This window comes from Erythranthe guttata, chromosome 13 (genome assembly GCF_056151865.1).
Source record: "Erythranthe guttata isolate IM_541 chromosome 13, IM_541, whole genome shotgun sequence".
Lineage (NCBI taxonomy): Eukaryota > Viridiplantae > Streptophyta > Magnoliopsida > Lamiales > Phrymaceae > Erythranthe > Erythranthe guttata.
Window position 1 is genome coordinate 6,510,474 of NC_142545.1, and position 24,680 is coordinate 6,535,153.

Here is a 24,680-nt window from a genome sequence, read left to right on the forward strand (position 1 = left end):
ATTTCCAATTTCTAAAACTGGAAACCCTAATTCATTGGACCTTCTAAATTTGGAAACTTCCCAATTTAGAACGTTCACTAAGATGTTCACCTACTTCTTTCCTTTTCTTATTCTGGTTCATAATTCCAAATTACGAATGTTGGACTCAATCATATTGACTTACAATTATGCCAAGATTAAACACTTTTATCTTTGGCCGTTTTTTCAAAGAACTCGAGTGAAGGAGCAGTGTGACCCTCGCTGGTTCAGGTGTAAGCTAGTCGTGGGCCCACAACCCTTTGTGGTTTAAACTCGTCCCTTGAGTTATAATCAAGATGAAGCTCGTTTCAACTTAATCACCCAACGAATCAAGATTGGCGTCTAGCAACTAGGCATCATGATTCCCTAGATACAAATGAAGTGCCTGCAAGAACCGTGTGATATAGTTACAGTACGACCCCTTCGATTCATATGCTCCGATTGAACTAGAGGCATTGGTTCATCGAGACCTTCATAGTAGTTCAATAGTTGTGCGATCATTCAAGTGTTGTAATCGGTACGTGCATGACTTAGAGAATCGAATTCCCTAATCATCACTTAGTCAGCTCTGGTCAGAGACTTAAAAATTATAAACTATGAGAACACATAGGACATCCAAGACTACTTTAGCGATCGAATCCCCGACTATAATGCATAGACCTCCCACTAGATTTCGAACTGCACGACCACTGGCCCTTGGGGCGGTCCTCGGTGGAACTCAGGGACAGGTCACGATACATCTGGTCCTCTAGTGAAGTCACGGTGATGTCTAGGTCATAAGGACTAATGGTGTACAACTCTACCATAGGTATCTCTACTCGATTATTAAGAACCACTTAGAGATTTCTAGGGTGAGGGAGTTCAGTGAACTCGTCAACTTACGAGCACCCACTTATGCATGTCCATATCACAGTACCGTTTACAGAGGAGACGCAATACACATACACTAAGTGCTAGTATCCTAATGGGAAAGGCCGATATCCTCATTGGTGATGTAACCCTTTAGACAAGGAACACGGTTTAACAGTTATAATACTTAAGTAATTATCTCACGATCCTAAAAGATCAATTATAAGTAATTGTAATAACTGCAATGACTACATTTGGTATGTATAAGTAACATTTTTGAGTGACGGTTGTTCCTTAGCAGTGATTATATACTATGCCACAATATATTTTGTATAACACATTTTGCATATCACATTATGTTTCTTCATAATCAAATATGCATTTGATTTTGTATATCTACGTTTCGCGATAAGGATCCAAATGCGTTTGAGGAGATTGCTGCATCATTTTATGTTCACGATGTATTGAATTTTTTTTTAATACAGTTTGTATATCATATTGTTCTCTATTGTAATCATAAATGAATTTCATTTTTTGCAATATCATAAATAAATTTTGTGAAAACCATTTTTCTTACATTGTTCTTGGTCTTATCACTGATTATTCACGATGTCACGGATTTATTTCGTGTAACACGTCTTGCATATTTCATTATTCTTCTTCATAATCATAAATGCATTTGATTACTTACAACGAACGTTCACACTATTGATTCAAGTGCGTTTGAGAAAGATAGTTGCATCATTTTATGTTTATGTACGATGTTTTTTTATTTTATGTAACACAATTTGTATATCATATTATTCTCTTTTTTGATCATAAATGAATTTAATTTCTTGCAATATTATAAATAAATTTAGTGAAAACCATGTATATTACATTATTCTTCCTCTTATCAGTGACTGTATACAATGTCACGATTTATTTTGTGCAACACATTTTGCATATCACATCATTCTTCTTCATAATCACAAATGCATTTGATTATTTTATGTAATTATTTTGTCTTAGGCGAGCTCCATTATTGCCTCTGGTTTTGGTGGTGAGGACCCTTCTGCTCAAGATCAGGTCGTCCAGGAACTCAACTGTCGGCTCGCGAACGCTCGCACTACTCTTGAACAAGCATCCTTCCGATTTTATGCCTTAATGTCTGACAATAGTGCTTTGGTCATGAATCATGGTGAAGAGGCTAGATAGAAACTTGTCGAAGCTCTGCCGAGGCACGACGATCTGAAGAGTGTTCTTGAGAGACAACATGTTTCTAATATGTTTTACAATATTAAATTGCAGAATGACAACGTGTATCTATGTGATTTTGGCTCAGGAAAAAGACAGGGGGATAATATACCATCAGTAAACCAGCACTGTCCGTCACGGGAAGTTGTTTACGGTAACATGTTTACCCATTAATGTTTTTTTGGTTTCAAATTTGATATAAAACAAATTCTTTTATTTTCCTTGAAATTAAAGATACTCTTTCACATTAAATAACAATTCTTTTAAAAAAAATTATTATATGTTACATATTTATCCATTAATATTTTTTTAGCTTCAAATTTGTTATAAAACAAGTTTTTTATACATTGAATTATTAAACTAGCACATGATTTTAAGGGTGTAACCAAATTATTTTTAAATATTACTTTCAATGAAGCTAAGGCTCTTTGAGTTAAATTATGTTCCATTTCAAATGTCACCTTGTTTCTTATTAAATTATGTGTTAATTTGGTACATAATTAATATCAACATGAATTATCTATAATAAATTATGAAGAAATCGAATTGAAAAATCAATCATGAATCGTGTGGTTCTTATTAGTCCACAATAGCGGTTCATGCTACTTATTAACAGTGTTCTAAAAATCGGCCGAGGCGATTAATCGGTCTCCAAGGCGGACGCGGTCAAAAACCTTTATGATTTTAGTGTATACGTTTGAAAAATCGGTTTTTGCCTGTGAGGCGGTCTTAGGCAGTCTGAGACGGTCAAACCTTTAAGGCGGGTCAAACAATCGGCAAAAAAAGGCCAAATATCGGTTATTTTCTTCTTTTTTTTCTTTTTTTTTGTAATTCAAAATAAAAATTGGGATTTTAATTAAAAACTATGAGTTTATGCTTTATTTTATTATGTTAACTATTATTGTTAAAGAACTAATGATTATGTGAGGAATATTCAAGAATAAATGTAAATTCAAAAAAATTGCCTTTTTGTTTAATAACGATATTTATGTATTATGATCTTATTATTATTAAACTTTTATTATGTTATTAGGATATATACATGATGGGGATATAACTATGTTTACATATTTTTTTTATATATATTTTGAATATTTATAAATAATATCTAGAAATATATTATATTAAATTTTAAAAACCGATTTATTTCTGATTTATCACCGTTTTATCACCGCCGCACCGATTAATCGTGAGTCGGTGCCTGACAGCCTCCGATCCGATTACCGCTTTTTACAACTTTGCACCTCTTATATTCAACACCTCTTATATTCAAATTATAGATAAAACCAATTAATCTGATGAAAATATCAATGCACTTTTTTTAATATTTAGAAGGATAAATAATACTACACCCGTGCGATGCACGGAGTATTTATCGACCATCGTAAAACAAATATTTAATAATAAAAAATTCTCAAAATAGTAAGATCAGTTGTTGATATGCAATGCAAAGAAGTAGAATATATATATATATATATATATATATATATATATATATATATATATATATATATATATATATATATATATATATATATATATATATATATATATATATATATATATATATAACAAGCTAGTTTGTATGGTGTAAGTGATGAAATAAGCCGAAATAAGTGAAAAAACTAAACATCGAAGGTTTAAATTTCCACATACAAAGAGCGAATATATCATTTGTGTTGGGAATCGGACACGTGTATGCAACGGAAAGAAAATTTTTGATGATGTTATTATTAGATCACATGGGTTATTGGATTAGAAAGAGTTGGGATAGCAAGGTGGGTCACGTGCTCACGAGCTAGATGGTCCTGAAACACTCTAATCAACTTAAAAATCCTGCCAACAGAAAACACGCAATCTAAGCCGGGGTTGATCCGACGGAAACCCCTCCGACGCTCAAGTCAGATGTGCGGATTATTGGTAGTAGAGAGAATACGAGCAGATGAATTGGTTCAATAATAAAAGCGTACCTTAATTAAATTAATTTAAGTTCTATTTAGGTGATCGACAAGCCAACTTGTGGCTGTGGTCTTTCCATTTATTCTTGTAATAAATAATCATTTTTCATATTAATGATAAAAACACCTTGGCATTCTACATCTTTGTCCCTTTGTCTCAAACATAGATATAGTCCTTACAGATATTACAAGTACTAGTAATTTATCTTTAGGATCGTGAGATATTTGCTTTAGTATTATAACTGTTAAACATGTTCCTAGTCGAAGGGTTACGCCACCAATGAGGATATCGGTCTTTCCCATTAAGAGACTAGCACTTAGTGTATGAGTATTGTTAGAGTAGGTGACCAACAAGCCAACATGTGGCTGTGGTCTTTCGTATTTATTATTGTAATAAACGAACATTTATTCGTATTAATGATAAAACAACTTGGCATTCTATATCTTTGTCCCTTTGTCACAAGCATAGATATAGTCCTTACAGTTATTACAAGTACGTGTAAATGATCGTTAGGATCGTGAGATATTTACTTTAGTATTATAACTGTTAAACGTGTTCCTAGTCGAAGGGTTACGCCACCAATGAGGATATTGGCCTTTCCCATTAAGAGACTAGCACTTAGTGTATTGTGATATCGGCATGCATAAGTGGGTGCTCGTAATTTGACGAGTTCACTGAACTCCCTCACCCTAGAAATCTCTAAGTGGTTCCCAATAATCGAGTAGAGATATCTATGGTATAGTTGTACACCATTAGTCCTTATGACCTAGACATCACCGTGACTTCACTAGAGGACCAGCTGTATCGTGACCTGTCCCTGAGTTCCACCGAGGACCATCCCAAGGGCCAGTGTTCGTGCAGTCCGAAATCTAGTGGGAGGTCTGTGCATTGTAGTCGGGGATTCGATCGTTAGAATGATCTTGGATGTCCTGTGTGTTCTGAAAGTTTGTTATCATTCTAAGTCTCTGTCCAGAGCTGACTAAGTGATGATTAGAGAATTCAATTCTCTAAGTCATGCACGTAGCGATTACAACACTTAGAACGATCGCACCGTTATTGAACATATAAAGAGGTCTCGACGAACCAATGCCTCTAGTTCAATCGGGACATATAAATCGAAGGGACCGTACTGTACGTTAACTTTATCTGAAGGTTCTTGCAGGCACTTCATTTGTATCTAGGGAATCATGACACGTAGTTGCTAGACGACAATCTTGATTCGTTGGGCGATTAAGGTGCAACGAGCTTCATCTTAATCGTAACTCTAAGGGACGATTTTTGACCACAAAGGGTTGTGGGCCCACGACTAGCTTACACCTCAACCATCGAGGGTCACACTGCTTGTGCACATGAGATCTTTGAATAAATGGTCAGAGATAAAATGGTTTATCTTTGCATGATTGGAAGTCAATATGATTGGGTCCAACATTCGTAATTTGGAATTATGAATGAGAATAAGAAAAGGAAAAGAATAGACGAACATTGTAGTGGACTTTCTAAATCGGGAAGTTTCCAAATTTAGAAAGTGCACTGAACTAGGGTTTCCACTTTTGGAAAGTTTGAAATTGAGAGTTGGCACTCTTAATGACGAGGACTTTAAAATGATTCCGAAAATGTAATCGTTACAATTTTCCGATCATTGAAATGAGAGAGACGAGCAAGTAAAAGTACCAACGAACTTAAGCTGTTGGGCCCGGTCCAACTTAAGCCCGCTAGGGTTTTATGCAAGGCACTATAAATACTTGGTTTATAGGCCTTGCACAAAGACATAAGAACAAACCCTAACCCTAGCCGCTCCCTCTCTCGATCGGCCACCCTCTCCCACGGCCACCACCGCCGCCGTCGCCGCTCTCTCGCCGGAATCGGCCATCCCTTGGCCGATCCAAGTTGGTTGTTCTTTTCTCTTTTCGTTTCTTCCGTTTTATTCTAACTACTTCGTGTCTAGTGCCACGTTTTAGTAGATCGAAGTATACGAGGTGAAATCCGAGAGGAGGAAGATCGAAGAATCGAGGAACATCCCTCGAGTCGACGACGCACGCGACCCCACGCGCTGACCCGAAGACCGCGCGTGAGATGTACGCGCCGCCGTGCCCGTCTCGCCGCTGCTGCCGCTGCACCGCTGCTGCCCCGGATTGTACGGATTGGTTTCCGTAGCAATCTCGACTTGCTTAGCACTCCTACCTCACGCTTCAAGAGGTAAACACACAAATTTCATGTTCTTGATTCGTTTACATTTAAACAATATATTCAGGTTCGTTCTCGTATGATTTTATGTGATAACGTGAAATCGTTTTTAATTGTTGCGAGCATATTATTTGGTTTAAACGCGAGCATGCTAATTGATTTAAATTCGGTTAAATTATTTAGCATGTATGTTGTTTTTAATTTCGCTGGAAGCGCAAAGGTACGCAATTAATTGTTTCAATTTGTCGGGCATGTGTTTATGTGTTTTAAAGTCGTTTAAATCGCATAAAATTTTTGTTTTCACGTGCCCGATTCCCAACAGAGTATTGCATCTCATCAGTAAACGGTATTGTGATATCGGCATGCATAAGTGGGTGCTCGTAAGTTGACGAGTTCACTGAACTCCCTCACCCTAGAAATCTCTAAGTGGTTCTCAATCGAGTAGAGATATCTATGGTATAATTGTACATCGTTAGTCCTTATGACCTAGACATCACCGTCACTTCACTAGAAGACCAACTGTATCGTGACATGTCCCTGAGTTCCACCGAGGACCACCCCAAGGGCCAGTGTTCGTGCAGTCCGAAATCTAATGGGAAGTCTGTTCATTGTACTCGGGGATTTGATCGTTAGAATAGTCTTGAATGTCCTGTGTGTTCTCATAGTTTGTAATCTCTAAGTCTCTTGTCAGAGCTGACTAAGTGATGATTAAAGAATTCGATTCTCTAATTCATGCACGTACCGATTACGACATTTAGAACGATCCCAAAATTATTGAACTACTAAGGAGGTCTCAATGAACCAATGCCTCTAGTTCAATCGGGACATGTGAATCGAAGGCATCGTACTATACGTTAACTATATCAAAAGGTTCTTGCACGCACTTCATTTGTATCTAGGGAATCATGACGCGTAGTTGCTAGATGCCAATCTTGATTCGTTGGGCGATTAAAGTGAAACAAGCTTCATCTTAATCGTAACTCTAAGGGACGAGTTTAGACCACAAAGGGTTGTGGACCCAAGGCTAGCTTACACCTGAACCATTGAGGGTCACACTGCTCGTGCACTCGAGATCTTTGAATAAACGGTCAAAGAAAAAAAATTATCTTTGCATGATTGGAAGTCAATGTGATTGATTCCAACATTCGTAATTTAGAATTATGAATGATAATAAGAAAAGGAAAAGAATAGGCGAACATCTTAGTGAGCTTTCTAAATTGGGGAGTTTCCAAATTTAGAAAGTCCACAGAATTAGGGTATCCACTTTTACAAATTGGAAATCAAGAATTGGCGCTCGTAATGACGAGGACATTACAATGATTCCGAAAATGTAATTGCTACAATTTTCCAATCATTGAGTTGTGAGAAACGAGCGAGTAAAGAACTAACGAACTTAAGTTGCTGGGCCCGGTCGAACTTAAGCCCGTTAGGGCTTTTATACAAGACACTATAAATACATGATATATAGGTCTTTCACAACACACAACAATACACACAAAACCCTAGCCGCTCAAAAGTCTCACATGGCCGATCTCTCTCTCTTCCGCCGCCGCCCTCGCCGCTGATCGTCTTCGTCGTCGCCGGTGTTGGCTCACGCGCCTAAAATACTATCGGTAGTATTTGTTTCTTATTTTTATTCTTCTGTTCTTCTAAATTTTGCGTGTCTACTGCCACGTATTTAGTAGATCTAAGTATACGAGGTGAAATTCGAGAGGAGGAAGATCAAGGAGTCGAACAACTGAGAAGTCGCAGCCGAACCACCGCCGCACGCGCCGCCCGAAGACAGCGTGTAGATTCCACGCGCCGCCGTCGTTGAGCGCATACACCGCCACCGCACTGTCGTTGCTCCTCCCAACTGCACGGATGGGTTTCCGTGGCAGTTTGCTTCGATCCGTTAGTTCGCCTCACGGTTCAAGAGATAATATTCGGATACGTTAGTTAATACAATTTATTTAATTAGATTAAATTATATGCTACTAGCATTTTCTCCCCCGTGCGATGCACGGGATCTTATTTTAAAAGTGAAAAAATAATCAAATTAATACATAATAAGAAAATATAGTACACTAAAATTGTAAAATTTAATAATGTAATATTATTCATATTTTATATAACATTTTTTTTAATCTTGCATATTAAGATTTATAATCCAAATTAGAGAAAACAAATTGAAAATAAATAACTACCGAAGTACCATTAGGGTAGGATTCTTTACGGTTTAATTTCAATTTTGATAATTGTTAAAAATTATACTTAGAAATTAGTAGAGAAAAAATATTAAAAATAAATAATTACAGAAATATCGTTGCGAGCATGGTATGTGTTTTAATAATCGAATTAATAAGCATCATGTAATTTTAATTTTCGTTGGAAGCGTTAAGGTACGTAATTAATTGCTTAAATACGAATCGAGAATGTGCTTATATGATTTAATTTGTTTATTTCATGTAAAAAAAATGTTTTCCGCTGCATACACGTGCCTGATTCTCAACAGTGGTATCAGAGCTCGTTGCGCAATTAATTGCGTTTTTATATGCTATGCTTATTTTGATGCATGTTCGATTTATTAAAATTGTGATTGTTGTATTATTTGATTGGGTGTTTTCGAAAGTTTCAAATATTTTTGAAATATTGTTTAGAATTTTTCCAACTTTAAAATTGTTTAAAATTGGAAAAGCGGATCTGAAATTTAATTATAAAATGTTGGTTTTTAATTATTCGGACCCAACAAGTTGAACAGACAGGTTCGATGGTTATATTCGATCCATTTGATCGAATCCACGTGGATTCGGGTCAGTCAGACCGGTTCTCAGTCTGACTCACCCGATCCACTGATTTGGGTCAGCTGGACCGGTCAGAACCGGACCGTTTCGGTCCGAACCGGTCAAACCGCTGAAAAAAAAATATTTATTTCAGATTTCTAAATTTAAACTTAAAACAAATTGATTTTAATTTTTGGAAAATTATTTCAGTTAAACCCAATTAGATAATTGATTCAACGATCATCTATTTTAGTAAATAGGTGTTGGATTAATTTAAATTGTTAAACTGATCTTAATTAATAGAGCGTACATATAATATTGATTATACCTCAACTTAATTACTAGTGCCTCAACATTATTTGATTAATTTATGCTAGTTGAGGTCCTATAATTATTTTGAAAAACCCGATAATTAATTATATGTTTAGGTCGTATGTTCCTCTTATGACAATATGCGTTTCCATATACCTTCAGAGAACATAGATGTAGGAATCACATTGACCAATCCAAACCTTCGGATGAGATAAAAAAAATTCTAAAATTCCCTCATTCTTAATTTAATTAAGAATTATTTCAAGTTATAAAGAAAAACCAATCTGTTGAATTTTTCTTTCCTTCTGCCAACGGTTGAATTATGTGTAGCCCTTTGCTATAGTGCAGTAAGCCGTGTTAGCGGGGAGTGCTATGGTAAAGTAAGTTGTAATTCAATTAACATAACGATGAAGGTAGCCATAGAAAAGGTTATACTAGATTAGCGTGGTCGGCTAGATTAACTAGGGACTGCATTAGTTTGGCATAATTAAGTTCTATGAGCATCTTTGATTGGTAGGTTAGACTTGACACACGGAGATTTTGAATTCGCAAGATTAATTAGGTCAGTATCAAGTGTGAGGAAAATTACTTTAGGGTCATACAAAGGATATGATTGATTGTGATCTGCATTTGGGCAAATATACTCGGGCTACATTAACTACGGGTTATATTTGTCTATTGGACCTAAAGACCATTAAGAAAAATCGGTTTTCTCGTTTGTCTACTAGAGGGAAGTGGAACTCGATAAAATTAGTGGGAGAACAATTAAATAACATAAGTCCAAAAATTTAATTGTAAAATCATTTAATACGAATCTCTAATAATCATCTTCTCTGTACCTCTCAATAATCATGTCTAAGAATCCTATAATATCAATCATCGACAATAAACTGAATGGCCCTAATTACCTAGATTGGCTGCGTGGTCTTAAACTTGTGCTAACCGTTGAGGGGTGTCTCTATGTCCTTACTGAGAGACTTCCTTCCACTATACCCAACACTGCGACCGATGCTGACTGATGCTGAAAATGAAACTTATGAGACATGGAAGAAAGACGACACTCATGTTAGGTGCAACATGATATCCGCCATGGAGTCCGCGCTTGCGAGGAAATATGAGTCTCACTTACATGCTTTCGATATCAAGGTTCATCTCGATAGAATTTATAGTGAGAATATTAGGGCGTCAAGGTACGCTACTACAAAGGATTTGGCCACTGCAAGACTGCGCGAAGGGGCTTCGGTCCAGGAGCATTGTCTCAAGATGATCACTCTCCTTGAAAAGCTAGTGAACCTTGACGTCACCCTCCCTGCCGATCTCTCGTTGGATTTGATCATGTTGTCTCTCCCTAGATCCGATGAATCGTTCATAGTGAAATTCAACATGAACAAACTAGATCCTCCCTTGGATGAGTTAATGAACATGTTAGTCAGTTTCGAGTCTACCATCAAGAAAGAGAAATATGTTCTCGTTGCTGCCACTTATGGAAAGAAGAGTTCTTCCCAAAAGAAGAGAAAGGAAAGAGTTCCCTTCCCAAACAACAAGTTTGAAGTGGGTGAAGGTAGTGGGGGCCCCAAGGCAAAAGTCAGCAAGCAGGCTGATGATGCTTGCCATCACTGTGGAAAGAAAGGGCACTGGCGCCGCAACTGCAAGGCTTACCTAAAGCAAAAACGTTTTGAAAAGTGTATGTATTTCATTGACGTAAAGTTGTGTGTCAATTCTTCTTCTTGGGTATTAGATACGGGTTGTGGCTCACACCTATGTAATGATTTTCAGCTAATGACAAGAAGTAGAAAGCTTAGAGCGGGTGAGACCTACCTAAGGATGGGGAATGGAGCAAGAGTTGCTGCTAAAGCCATTGGCACAATTTACTTAAATGTTTTGGATTCTAGTTTTCCTATTGTTTTGAACGATTGTTTATTTGTTCGGTCTCTCATTAGAAACCTTATTTCTATTCATGCTTTGGATATTGAAGATTTTACTTTTGTTTTTGGAAATTCAACTTGCATCATACAAAAGGATGAAAATTTGATTTGCAAGGGACGCCTATTAAACAACTCATATAACCAAATCCAAATGAAATACCAATTAAAGTTATATCAGCAAAACGTAAGGAGATAGATCAAAACCCCGCACAACTTTGGCAGGCTAGATTAGGTCATCCCTCTTTAAGAAGGATAAACATTTTTGTTAGTGAATGATTGTTCACTTTGGACAACGTGAATTCATTACAAACTTGTGAATCTTGCCTTGACCAAGTCACACTACAAAGGGAAAATGGAGCGGGCCGAAGGTCTTTTGGATTTGATCCATACAGACGTATGTGGTTCACTAAGTGTTAGTGCGAAGGGTGGATACAACTACTTCGCTACCTTTACCGACAATTACTCTAGGTATGGGTACGTGTACTTGATGAAGTACAAGTCCGAAACATTTGAAAAGTTCAAAGATTTTAGACACGAAGTAGAGAAACAACTTGGACGAAGTATTAAGAAACTACAATTCGATCCTGGTGGAGAATACTTGAGCATCAAGTTCATAGACTATCTAAAAGAGAATGGAATACCATCTCAATGGACTCCAGCTGGAACTCCTCAACTTAATGGAGTTTCCGGACGTGGAATAAAACCTTGTTGGACATGGTTCGATCTATGATGAGGTTCACCAACTTACCGGCATACTCGTGGGGTCACGCACTTCGCACTGCCGCGTATTTGCTGAATAGAGTTAACACCAAAGCGGTTAAATCCACACCATACAAACTTTGGCATTCCCGAAAGCCCAACGTCAAACATATTAGGATATGGGGCTGTCCCGCTTATGTGAAGCGACTAGTGGGAGATAAGTTGGATAGTAAATCTAACTTATTCTACTTTGTGGGGTATCCCGATGACTCAATGGGATACGAATTCTATTATGTCAAGGAAGCAAAGAAGTTTGTTTCGAGAAATGCCACCTTTCTACAAAGGGAGTTTATATCCGATAGAAAAGGCAGCATGATAGAACTTGAAGTAGTTCAAGAACCCCAAGGTGAAGTTCAAGCGCAAGAATAAGTAAATGAGACAATACAAAAATCCACTAATATACCTCATGAACCTTCGGTACGTAGATCCGAAAGAGTTAGGAAAATGCCTGATAGGTTATTCATCCTCGAGAATGATGAAGATCATGTTGATCTTGGACAAGATCCAAGAAAATACAATGATGCCGTATCGGATGCGGACATGGGACATTGGCTAACTGCCATGAAATCCTAAATGGACTCCATGTCCTCCAACAAGGTGTGGACCTTGGCAGATCCACCTAAGGGAATAGTTCCCATAGGCTGCAACTGGATCTATAAGAAGAAAATTGGAGTGGATGGAAAGATATCGACCTATAAAGCTAGATTGGTAGCGAAAGGATATACTCAAAGGCAATGTGTTGACTATGAGGAAACTGTTAGGATTAAGCTAGAACCCTAACTGATTAGCTAACAAACCCTCTCCCTTTCATTGATTCGCAAAATATGAATTTACAAAATACATTCTCGATAATCTCCCTCCTCCAGCTAGCTTACTATTTATAGCCTAAGCTGCTAAAGTAATGTGACACACGTGTCACACTCTGACTGGACGCAGCCAGTCTCCTTATAACTAATTAAAATTGCTGCCCTTCAAATATTTCAAAACGCGTCTTTATAAGTGTTGTTGCGTTTTAACCTCCTAACGACGTCGTTCCGTCCTCCCCAACGACGTCGTTCCTTCCTTCCCTATCCAGCCGGTTCGGTAATACCGTTACAATACCAACCTCTTTTAACGAGCATGTCCTCATGCGTGAAATAAAGGAAAACGTTGCTGCATGGAAGCCGCATCTTCCCACGTAGCCTCTTCCTCCGGCAGATGAGCCCATTGCACGAGCATTTGCCCCACAGCGGAATTGTTGCGTTTAACCATACGCCGATCCAACACCTTCAACGGAACCAAAAGCAACTCCCCATTATCTGTCAACGGTGGAATATCGGCCACTGTCTGGTCCCTTGACCCAACATGTTTCTTGAGCAACGAAACATGAAAAACGGGATGAATTTTTGCTGTGGGTGGTAACTGTAATTCATACGCCACGGCTCCAATCCTTCGTACAACTTGAAATGGACCACAAAACTTTGGCGTAAGCTTCCAGACCGGACTCTTGCGCATACTCAATTGTCTATAGGGTTTCAACTTTAAATACACCCAATCTCCTGCCACAAAAGCACGTTCTTGCCGATGCTTATCGGCCTGAATTTTCATTCGATCCCGAGCCCGTTGCAATAATTCTTTAAGGTGTTGCAACTGCTTAGCATGGTCACTGACCCACTGCTCCACACCAACAGATTTAAATTCCTCCATGACTCCATATCCCACCAAAGGAGGTGGATATCCATATAATGCCTGAAAAGGGGACATATTAATAGCCGAGTGATAAGTGGAGTTGTACCACCACTCGGCTAATGCCAACCAACTACCCCACTGCTTAGGAAATTTGCTGCACATGCAACGCAAATACCCTTCTAAGCACTGATTAACTCGCTCCGATTGACCATCCGTTTGGGGATGATATGCAGTACTCAACTGTAGCTGCACTCCTAAAGCCTTAAACAATTCTGCCCAGAAAGTGCTAGTGAAGATCTTGTCACGATCCGAGACAATGTACGTGGGCAAACCGTGCAATTTGTAAATGTTGTTCAAGAAAACGTGTGCTAATGAAGACGCACTCATAGGGTGGCTTAGAGCGATGAAGTGACTGTATTTGGTGAACCGATCCACTACCACCCAAATTGTGTCCTTGCCCTTGGAAAGTGGAAGTTTCTCAATAAAATCCATAGTGATATAACTCCAAGCTTGTTCTGGAACCGGTAACGGTTGGAGCAAGCCTGCCACTTTGGAAGTCTCATGCTTGTTGAGCTGACAGATGGGGCAGGCACTAACTAATACCTTGACTTCTCCCTTCAAGCCCGGCCAATCAAATATGTTGTGCACCCGTTGAAACGTTCTTTGGATTCCAGAATGGCCCCCTAAACCTGAGCCGTGCATAAACTCCACAATAGTGTTTCTGAGATGACCAGTTTGACCAACAAACACTTTCCCTTTAAACTTCAATAGGCCAGATGCATAGTGGAAATAAGAAACATCCCATGGCCGAATAGCTTGGTTGGAAATGGCTTCTTGAGCAATGCCATCATCCAAATAACTGGCTTGCACTTCCTCATGCCATAAAGGAGCAACTGCAGTAATTGTAGCCACTTGTGCTTCTAGTGGAGGAGCAGATTGCACCAACTCATTATCTCTTCTGGATAGGGCATCTGCTGCCTTATTTTCAACCCCTTTCTTGTACTCAATAGTATAACTGAAACCTAGTAACTTGGCTAAATATTTGTGCTGTAAAGGTGTAGATATCTTTTGCTCCAACAAATACTTGAGGCTTTGCTGATCTGTTCTGAGAATGAAGGTGTTGTGAATCAAATAAGCCCTCCATTTCTGCACAGCTAGTAAAATAGCTAAAAATTCCTTCTCATAAACAGATAAACCTAAGTTCCTAGGCCCCAAGGCTTTGCTCAAATAGGCAATGGGGTGACCATCTTGCATCAAAACTGCCCCCACACCATAATAACAAGCATCTGTTTCCAAAATGAAAGTCTTAGAGAAATCAGGAAGTTGTAACACTGGGGCACTAACCATGGCCTCCTTCAACTTTTGAAAAGCAATGCCAGCCTCAGTTGACCAAGAAAATTGCCCTTTCTTGAGTAAATCAGTCAAGGGCCGAGCCACAATCCCATAGTGCCTTACAAACTTCCTATAATATCCAGTAAGGCCAAGAAACCCCCTCAAAGCCTTGACTGAGTTTGGAACTGGCCAAGCCTTAACCCCTTGGATTTTGGTAGGGTCCATTCCTACCCCATCTGCTGAAATGATGTGGCCCAAGTAGTCAATCTGGGCTTGACCAAAGCTGCACTTGGACCCTTTTGCATAGAGCTGATGCTGCCTCAAAATTTCCAAAGTAGTAGTTAGATGTGCCTTGTGGCTGTCTAGATCTTTACTGTAGATGAGGATATCATCAAAGAATACCAAGATGAACTCCCTTAAATACTCCCTAAATATCTCATTCATAAGAGCTTGAAAAGTGGCTGGAGCATTAGTAAGACCAAAAGGCATGACTTTGAATTCATAATGGCCTGAGGCTGTGACAAAAGCAGTTTTGTGAATGTCCTTGTCTTCAACTCTAATTTGGTGGTAACCAGCCCTCAAATCAATCTTGGAAAACACTTTAGCTCCATGAAGCTCATTCAATAAGTCATCAATAATAGGGATTGGATATCCATCCTTAACTGTAATGGCATTCAATTTCCTATAGTCTACACAAAACCTCCAAGATCCATCCTTCTTCTTTACTAGTAAAACTGGGGAAGAAAAAGGACTGGTGCTATGCTGGATGATTCCACTTAGTAACATCTCATCAACCATTTTTTCTATCTCCTTTCTCTGCAAGTAAGGATATCTATATGGTTGCATTTTAAACGGTGGCATACCTGGCTTAATGACAATGGGATGTTCTGAGCCTCTCTTAGGTGGTAGTTCAGTGGGCTCCTTGAACACATCTGGAAATGCTTGTAATATAGGTGTCAATTCCTGAGGAAATGGGGTGGAAGTGATATCTCCATCCATTCCAGCTATCATGCAAATACACCCAATCATGACCTTGCCCTTCTTGAGGAGATGCTGCACTTTCTCCCCAGTGATAGCCTTCAAAGCTACCTCAGATGGACCCCCTTGCAATCTGATAGTTTGGCCATCCTTCCTCATGGTAATTCTCTGCTTGGTGAAATGGAAAGTGATAGGTTCCAGTTGTTTCATGAGGTCCACTCCAATTACCAAATCACATCCTCCAAGGTCCAACAATCTCACTTCAGCTTGGAACGAATGTCCCCCTATTTCCCATCTAAACTGAGTACATTTAGCATCACTACATATCTTCCTTCCATCAGCTACTGCCACCTTCATTGCTGCAGTCTTTTCCACGATGCATTGCAATTTCCTTGCAGTATTGATATCTAAAAACGTGTGAGAGCTACCCGTGTCTGCCAGAATGGAAATATGCTGCCGGTGTGCAGTTCCCATGAGTTTGATGGTGTTAGTGCTTGCTTGTCAAGCCAATGCATATATAGAGATCGTATACAGTTGTTGATCTGGCTCTACTGCTGGAATATCCTCCTCAGCTTCTAAGAATTCTTCATCACTGGAATCCTCTTGTGTTTCAGCTGCCATGATCATAAACAACCTCTTGCACTTATGACCATAAGTGTATTTCTCATCACAGTTATAACAAAGCCCCTTTTTCCTTCTCTCTTCCAGCTCTTGAGTAGAAGGTTTCTTAATAGGTGGTAGTTTAGATTCCCCTATCTGCTGTTGTTTGTATGGCTTAAATCCTAGCCCCACTGGTTTAGCCACTTGCTTGAAGCTTCTTTGCATCTGCTCCAAGGATTTTTCCTGCAGTTTAGCACTACTAACTGCATCCTTCAAAGTGCGAGGTTTCAGTAATTTCACCATGCTTTTAATCTCTTCCCTTAATCCACTGACAAAGCTCTTGATGAAATATACCTCCGATAATGTTCTATTCATGTGCAACATAAAAGCTTTTAATTCCTCAAATTTTTCCACATATGCTTCCACAGTACCCTCCTGCCTAAGTTTGTTGAAAGTTTCCACCACACTTTCATCCTCCTCCTCACAAAACCTATCCATAATCATAGCCGTAAACGTTTCCCAGTCCACTGATTCCTTTCCTTCCAGATAATCAAGGTACCAATGGTCAGCCCTTCCTTCCATGTACATAGATGCATATTCCACCTTCTCGTGCTCCGGTGTTTTGTACACATGAAAATATTTCTGACATTTTCGAATCCATCCCCTCGGATTTTCCCCGGTAAATCTGGGGAATTCCAGTTTAGGGCCTTTGTGGCCGGCAATTGATGAATAGTTGACGTGGTCAGCTTGCCGATGCATGGGAATCGTATACGGCAGTGGTCCCTCCGTTCGTCCTCGGTTTGCTGCTCCGAACGCATTTGCCGGAGTTCCAGAGCTTGGCGTCGGTTCCTTGCTGCGATTCGCCACCAATAACCGCCCAAATTCCTCCAATTTCTTCGTTAAATCATCGAATCTGCTGTCCGTACGTCGATTAGCTTCCATTAATTTCTCTTCTACATCTTTACTCAGCTCCAATCGTAGATTCTGCTGTCCACTGAACAAACTCGCCACATGCTGCTCCAACGCCTTCGTCTGCTCTTCCATTGATGACATCTGCTGCTCCATTGCATCCACTCGAGTGTTGTTCTTCGCCATTTTCGGTTGATTGAATTCAGAGTGCGCACGTTGATGTAACCAGAATTTGGCTCTGATGGCCACTTGTTAGGATTAAGCTAGAACCCTAACTGATTAGCTAACAAACCCTCTCCCTTTCATTGATTCGCAAAATATGAATTTACAAAATACATTCTCGATAATCTCCCTCCTCCAGCTAGCTTACTATTTATAGCCTAAGCTGCTAAAGTAATGTGACACACGTGTCACACTCTGACTGGACGCAGCCAGTCTCCTTATAACTAATTAAAATTGCTGCCCTTCAAATATTTCAAAACGCGTCTTCATAAGTGTTGTTGCGTTTTAACCTCCTAACGACGTCGTTCCGTCCTCCCCAACGACGTCGTTCCTTCCTTCCCTATCCAGCCGGTTCGGTAATACCGTTACAGAAACCTTTTCACCAGTTGCAATGTGTACGACTACGAATGGAAAATGGATGTGAAGACCGCTTTCTTTATTGGAGACATTGAGGAAGAAATTTACATGGCGCAGCCAGAAGGTTTCATATCTTCTGGAAGTGAGCAAAAGGTTTGCAAACTCCAGCGATCCATTTATGGATTGAAGCAAGCATCCCGTAGTTGGAACATTAGGTTCGACTCAACTATCAAAGAATTTGATTTTGAGAAGAACCCGGGGGAACCTTGTGTATACAAGAAGGTTAGTGCGAGGGCAGTGATATTTTTGGTGCTTTATGTTGATGACATTATACTCATTGGGAATGACGTAGGAATGTTGCAACAAACAAAAGCATGGTTGTCCACACGTTTCTCAATGAAGGATTTGGGAGAAGCATCTTACGTATTTGGAATACGGATCTATAGAGATAGAACGAGAAAGATGCTTGGCTTATCTGAAAGCCTGTACATAGACATTGTTATGAAACGGTTTAGCATGGAAGAATCCAAGAAAGGATTCTTGCCAATGTCCCATGGGGTTTGTCTCTCGAAATCAATGTGTCCTTAGACACCTAGTGAAATCGAAGAGATGAAAAGGACGCCTTATGCTTCTACTATATGAAGCATAATGTATGGCATGTTGTGTACTAGACCCGATATCGCGTATGTTCTGAGTGTCACAAGTCGATATCAGTCTAACCCCTGTCCAGCTCACTAGAAGGCTGTGAAATATATCCTCAAGTACTTACGAAGGACTAAGGATATATTTTTAGTCTATGGGGGTGCTGAGTTGAAATTACTGGGCTTTAACGACTCTAGCTTTCAATCTGATGTGGATGACTCAAAGTCAAACTCGGGATTTATATTCACGATTAATGGTGGTGCCGTGTGTTGGAAGAGTTCCAAGGAAGGCACGACGGCTGATTCCACTACCAAAGCAGAATACATTGCAGCATCTGAAGCTGCAAATGAAGGGACTTGGATAAGTAAATTCATCCAAGAGTTGGGTGTCATTCCTAATGCTAGTGATCCAGTACCGTTGTACTATGATAACACCGAAGCCGTGGCACAAGCTAAGGAGCCGAGATCTCTTCAGAAGTCCTAGCATATTCTGAGAAAGTATCATGTGATCCGAGAGATCATTGATAGAGGTGAAGTTAACGTAGAACGAGTCACCTCGGAGGACAACGTTGTAGACCCCTTCACGAAGCCTTTACCAAGGTCGGTCCACGAGAAACCTCGAGAGTCGATGGGATTGCGATTTATGGGTAGTTAGCTTTAGGTCAAGTGGGAGATTGTTAGAGTAGGTGACCAACTAGCAAACTTGTGGTTGTAGTCTTTCCATTTATTCTTGTAATAAATAATCATTTTTCGTACTAATAATAAAAATACCTTGGCATTCTATATCTTTGTCCCTTTGTCTCAAATATAGATATAGTCCTTACAGTTATTACAAATACTAGTTATTGATCTTTAGGATCGTGAGATATTTACTTTCGTATTATAACTGTTAAACGTGTTCCTAGTCGAAGGGTTACGCCACCAATGAGGATATTGGCATTTCCCACTAAGAAACTATCACATAGTGTATGAGTACTAAATCTCATCAGTAAACGATATTGTGATATCAGCATGCATAAGTGGGTGCTCGTAAGTTGACGAGTTCACTGAACTCCCTCACCTTAGAAATCTCTAAGTGGTTCTCAATAATCGAATAGAGGTATATATGGTATAGTTGTACAGCATTAGTCCTTATGACCTAGACATCACCGTGACTTCACTAGAGGACCAGTTGTATCGTGACCTGTCCCTGAGTTTCACCGAGGACCGCCCCAAGGGCCAGTGTTCGTTCATTCCGAAATCTAGTGGGGATATGTGCATTGTAGTCGGGGATTCGATCGCTACAATAGTCTTGGATGTCCTGTGTGTTCTCATAGTTTGTAATCTCTAAGTCCCTGGCCAGAGCTGACTAAGTGATGATTAGAGAATTCAATTCTCTAAGTCATGCACGTACCGATTAGAACACTTAGAACGATCGCACCGTTATTGAACTACTAAGGAGGTCTCAATAAACCAATGCCTCTAGTTCCATTGGGACATATGAATCGAAGGGATCGTACTGTACGTTAACTATATCAAAAGGTTCTTGCAGACACTTCATTTGTATCTAGGGAATCATGACGCGTAATTGCTAGATGTCAATCTTGATTCGTTGGGTGATTAAGTTGAAACGAGCTTCATCTTAATCGTAACTCTAAGGGACGAGTTGAGACCACAAAGGGTTGTGGACCCACGGCTAGCTTACACCTGATCCATCGAGGGTCACACTGCTCGTGCACTCGAGATCTTTGAATAAACGGTCAGAGATAAAAATGTTTAAACTTTGCATGATTCGAAGTCAATGTGATTGAGTCCAACATTCGTAATTTGGAATTATGAATGAGAATAAGAAAAGGAAAAAAATATGCGAACATCTTAGTGATCTTTCTAAATTGGGAACTTTCCAAATTTAGAAAGTCCACTGAATTAGGGTTTCCACTTTTAGAAATTGGAAATCGAGAATTGGCACTTGTAATGACGAGGACATTACAATGATTCTGAAAATGTAATCGTTACAATTTTCCAATCATTGAGTTGTGAAAAACGAGCGAGTAAAGAACTTACGAACTTAAGTTGTTGGACCCGGTCCAACTTAAGCCCGTTAGGGCTTTTATACAAGACACTATAAATACATGATTTATAGGTCTTGCACAACACACAACACTACACACAAAACCCTAGGCGCTCAAAAGTCTCACACGGCCGATCTCTCTCTCTTCACCCGCCGATCGTCGCCGCCGTCGCCGGTGTTGGCTCATGCGCCTAAGATACTATCCGTAGTATTTTTCTCTTATTTTTATTCTTCCGTTATTCTAACTTTTGCGTGTCTAGTGCCGTGTATTTAGTAGATCTAAGTATATAAGGTGAAATTCGAGAGGAGGAAGATCAAAGAGTCGAACAACCGAGAAGCCGATGCCGAACCACCGCCGCATGCGTCTCCACGCGCCGCCCACAGACAGCGCGTAGACTCCACGCGCTGTCATCGTTGAGCGCGTACGCCGCCACCACACCGCCGCTGCTCGTTCCGACTGCACGAATTGGTTTCCGTAGCAGTTTGTTTCGATCCGTTAGTTGGCTTCACGCTTCAAGAGGTAATCTTTCGGATCCGTTAGTTAATACGATTTATTTAATTAGAATAAATTATATGCTATATGTTTTTCATGAAATTGAGATGTATGTTTTACTTGATCGTTTTCATGAAATTATACGCATGTTTATTTCATTTCGTTGCGAGCATGCTATGTGTTTTAATTATCGAATTAATAAGCATGATGTAATTTTAATATTCGCTGGTAGCGTTAAGGTATGTAATTAATTGCTTAAATACGAATCGAGCATGTGATTATATGATTAAATTGTTTATTTCATATAAAAAAATTATTTTCCACTGCGTACACATGCCAAATTCCATATATATATATATATATATATATATATATATATATATATATATATATATATATATATATATATATATATATATATATATAATTTGGATTGGTTTTCAACATGAATAATGATGTTTAGCCGAAATTATGAATGATTGAAGTAAATAGAATATATTATTCATTAATATATGGAAGGACCAATTATTCTTTGTTAATTGTGAAATGCACAAGTATGCTTATGTTATATCATGCTATTTTATATTATGTTTAAATTCAATATTTAGTATATTGAATTAAAGATCAAGTTAATGCACATTATCTTTAATGTGATAATTTCGTATATTTGAGCAATTAGAGGCATGAACTATTTCAAATTGATATACAATTGAATAAATATAGTGATTCAAGGTGATTGATGTGGGTGATATGGAGCCTCATTTGACGAGTTTTGTACTTATCAAACAACTAGTCCTTATCAAGCACAATTGAATAGTATTGAAAAATAAAATACTCGAACTCTTAAACAGGCGACAAAGCCATGTTAACAAATTTTAGAGTAAGCTAGAATTTGTGGGGGAGATCTGGCTTACCACTTTCTCAAAACTTTACCACATAAAGGTTTTGCTGTAGAAATGTGGGGGTGTTTTGACTAAGATAAAATACAAAATTTTGAACAAGTTCAAAGAGCCTAAGAATGTTGAAATGCATATTTATTGAATAGACGAAGTACGATAGTGCACAAGATAGCCATTCTTGATGCAAATAAATGTACAATATTTGAAATTAAATATGTTTGGAAAATTGATTTTGACCCAAGTTTGACAACAATTAAGTGGATTCCATTTTATAAGTTATGGATTAAAAATTTACATTTTGACTAGATAAATCTAGTGGCTTTAATTTCTTAAACTCAACTTGAGGTGAATGGGAAATGAATATATAGGGAGGTGAAAAGTCACCATCTCACTTTGACAATGAACTACATTTAAATTATTTTATCAAGTGTAAATGGTTAGCTAAAAGTATATCTCTCTAGGAGATCAAGTGGTCATTTATAAAGTGATAAATATTGGGAATTAGGCACGTGCACGCAATGGAATAATAAAAATTTTATATGAAAAAGGGGTTTGACGTATAAACACATGCACAATTTAGCAATTAATGCGTACCTTATTGCTTCCAGCACAATTTAAAACTATACAAACATATAGTTAAATTGCTCTAATTAAAACATATTCATGCTTGCATGATTAACACATAATCGAATACATAACCAAGCATTTCACGTAATCATTCAAAATAAAGATCCCTGTGATAAAATCATAATATTTAATTAATCACAATTAATAATAATACAATAAACAACTAATGGATCCGAATTATACCTCTTGAAGCGTGAAATCAGTGGCCGGAAGGGGGCAAACTGTTCTGGAAACCATTCCGAACATTTTGGGGGAGCAGTAGCGGCGAACGCACGTTCAGCGGCGGCGCATGCGTTGCATGCGCTGATCTTCGGGAGGCGCGTGCGGCGGTGCAGCGGCAATCCGACTCCCTTGTCTTCGTCCTCTTGGATTTCACCTCGTACACTGAATTATACAATTACGTGGCACTAGAAACGCAAAAGTTAGAATAAAATGGAAGAATAATACGAGTAAAAGACTACCGAGCGAAGACGAAAGCGTGTGGAGGCGACGTCAAATGACGGCGGCAACACAGCTGAGTGAGGAGCTGGCGGTCGTGAGTTGTGAGAGAGAGGGAGCGGCTAGAGTTAGATCATTATGTGCAACACCTATAAATCTTGTATTTATAGTGTCTTGTGCTTAAACCCTAACAGACTTAAGTTGGACTGGGCCCAACAGCTTAAGCCCGTTAGTTTCTCTTTGCTCGTTTATGAAAAACCAATGACCGAAAAATTATAACAAATATATTTTTGAAATCACTGTAAATTTCTAGTCGATACGAGTGCCAATTCTCGATTTCCTATTTCTAAAACTGGAAACCCTAATTCAGTGCACCTGCTAAAACGGGAAACTTCTCAATTTAGAAAGTTCACTAATATTATCGCATATTATTTTTCTCCTTTTATTATCATTAATAATTCACAATTACGAATGTCAGACTCAATCATATTAACTTCAAATTATCCAAAGATCAACATTTTAATCTTTGTCTGTTTATTCAATAAATTCTAGTACACCAGAAGCGTCACCCTCGATGATTGAGGTGTAAGCTAGTCGTGGGCCCACAACACATTGTGGTTTAAACTTTCCCTAGAGTTATAGTTAAGATGAAGATAATTTCAACTTAACTACTCAACGGATCAAGGTTGGCGTCTAGCAACTACGGGTCATGATTCCATAGATACAAATGAAGTTCCTGCAAGAACCGGGTGATATAGTTAACGTACAGTACGATCCCTTCGATACATATGTCCCAATTGAACTAGAGACATTGGTTAACCGAGACCTCCTTTATAGTTCAATAACCGTGTGAATGTTCTTAGTATTGCAATATGTTTGTGCATGACTTAGATAAATACATTCCCTAATCATCACACAGTCATCTCTGGCCAGAGACTTAATGATTACAATCTATAAGAACACAAAGGACATCCCAGACTATTCTGGCGATCTAATTCCCGACTACAATATACAACCCTCCAACTAGATTTCGGACTGCACGAACAATGGCCTTCAAGCGGTCCTCGGTAGGACTCAGGGACAGGTAACCATAAAGATGGTCTTCTAGTGAAGTCATGGTGATGTCTGGTCGTAAGGACTAATGGTGTACAACTATATGATACAAACCTCTACTCAGTTATTGGGAACCACTTAGAGATTTTTAGGATGAGGGAGTTCAGTAAACTCATCTATATGAGTAACCACTTGTAACACCCCACATTTTCGAAACCCTAATCCCTAACCAAAATTCCATAACCCGAAAATTCTCACGTAGGAATTATAAGGAATTTATTTACCTTACTAACTTAAATTCTTTAAGTGCCTTATTTGCTTAGATTAATAATCATTATATGCCGATTAGATAATTATGTGCCTTATGTGCTAGGAATTTATTGAATAACTATGTGCCAACTTTATTTCG

General features: G+C 38.7%; 1 protein-coding gene and 1 pseudogene across 1 annotated transcript; both read left to right on the forward strand.

Annotated features, from left to right (window-relative positions):
• Positions 1-10,328: 10,328 nt before the first annotated feature.
• LOC148765778 (uncharacterized) lies at positions 10,329-11,086 on the forward strand. The gene is made up of 2 exons (XM_088812349.1): positions 10,329-10,684; positions 11,059-11,086. The coding sequence occupies exons 1-2, from the start codon at positions 10,329-10,331 to the stop codon at positions 11,084-11,086; spliced, it is 384 nt and encodes a 127-aa protein (XP_088668475.1).
• Positions 11,087-18,679: 7,593 nt separating this feature from the next.
• LOC148765779 (secreted RxLR effector protein 161 pseudogene) lies at positions 18,680-19,366 on the forward strand (annotated as a pseudogene).
• Positions 19,367-24,680: the final 5,314 nt, after the last annotated feature.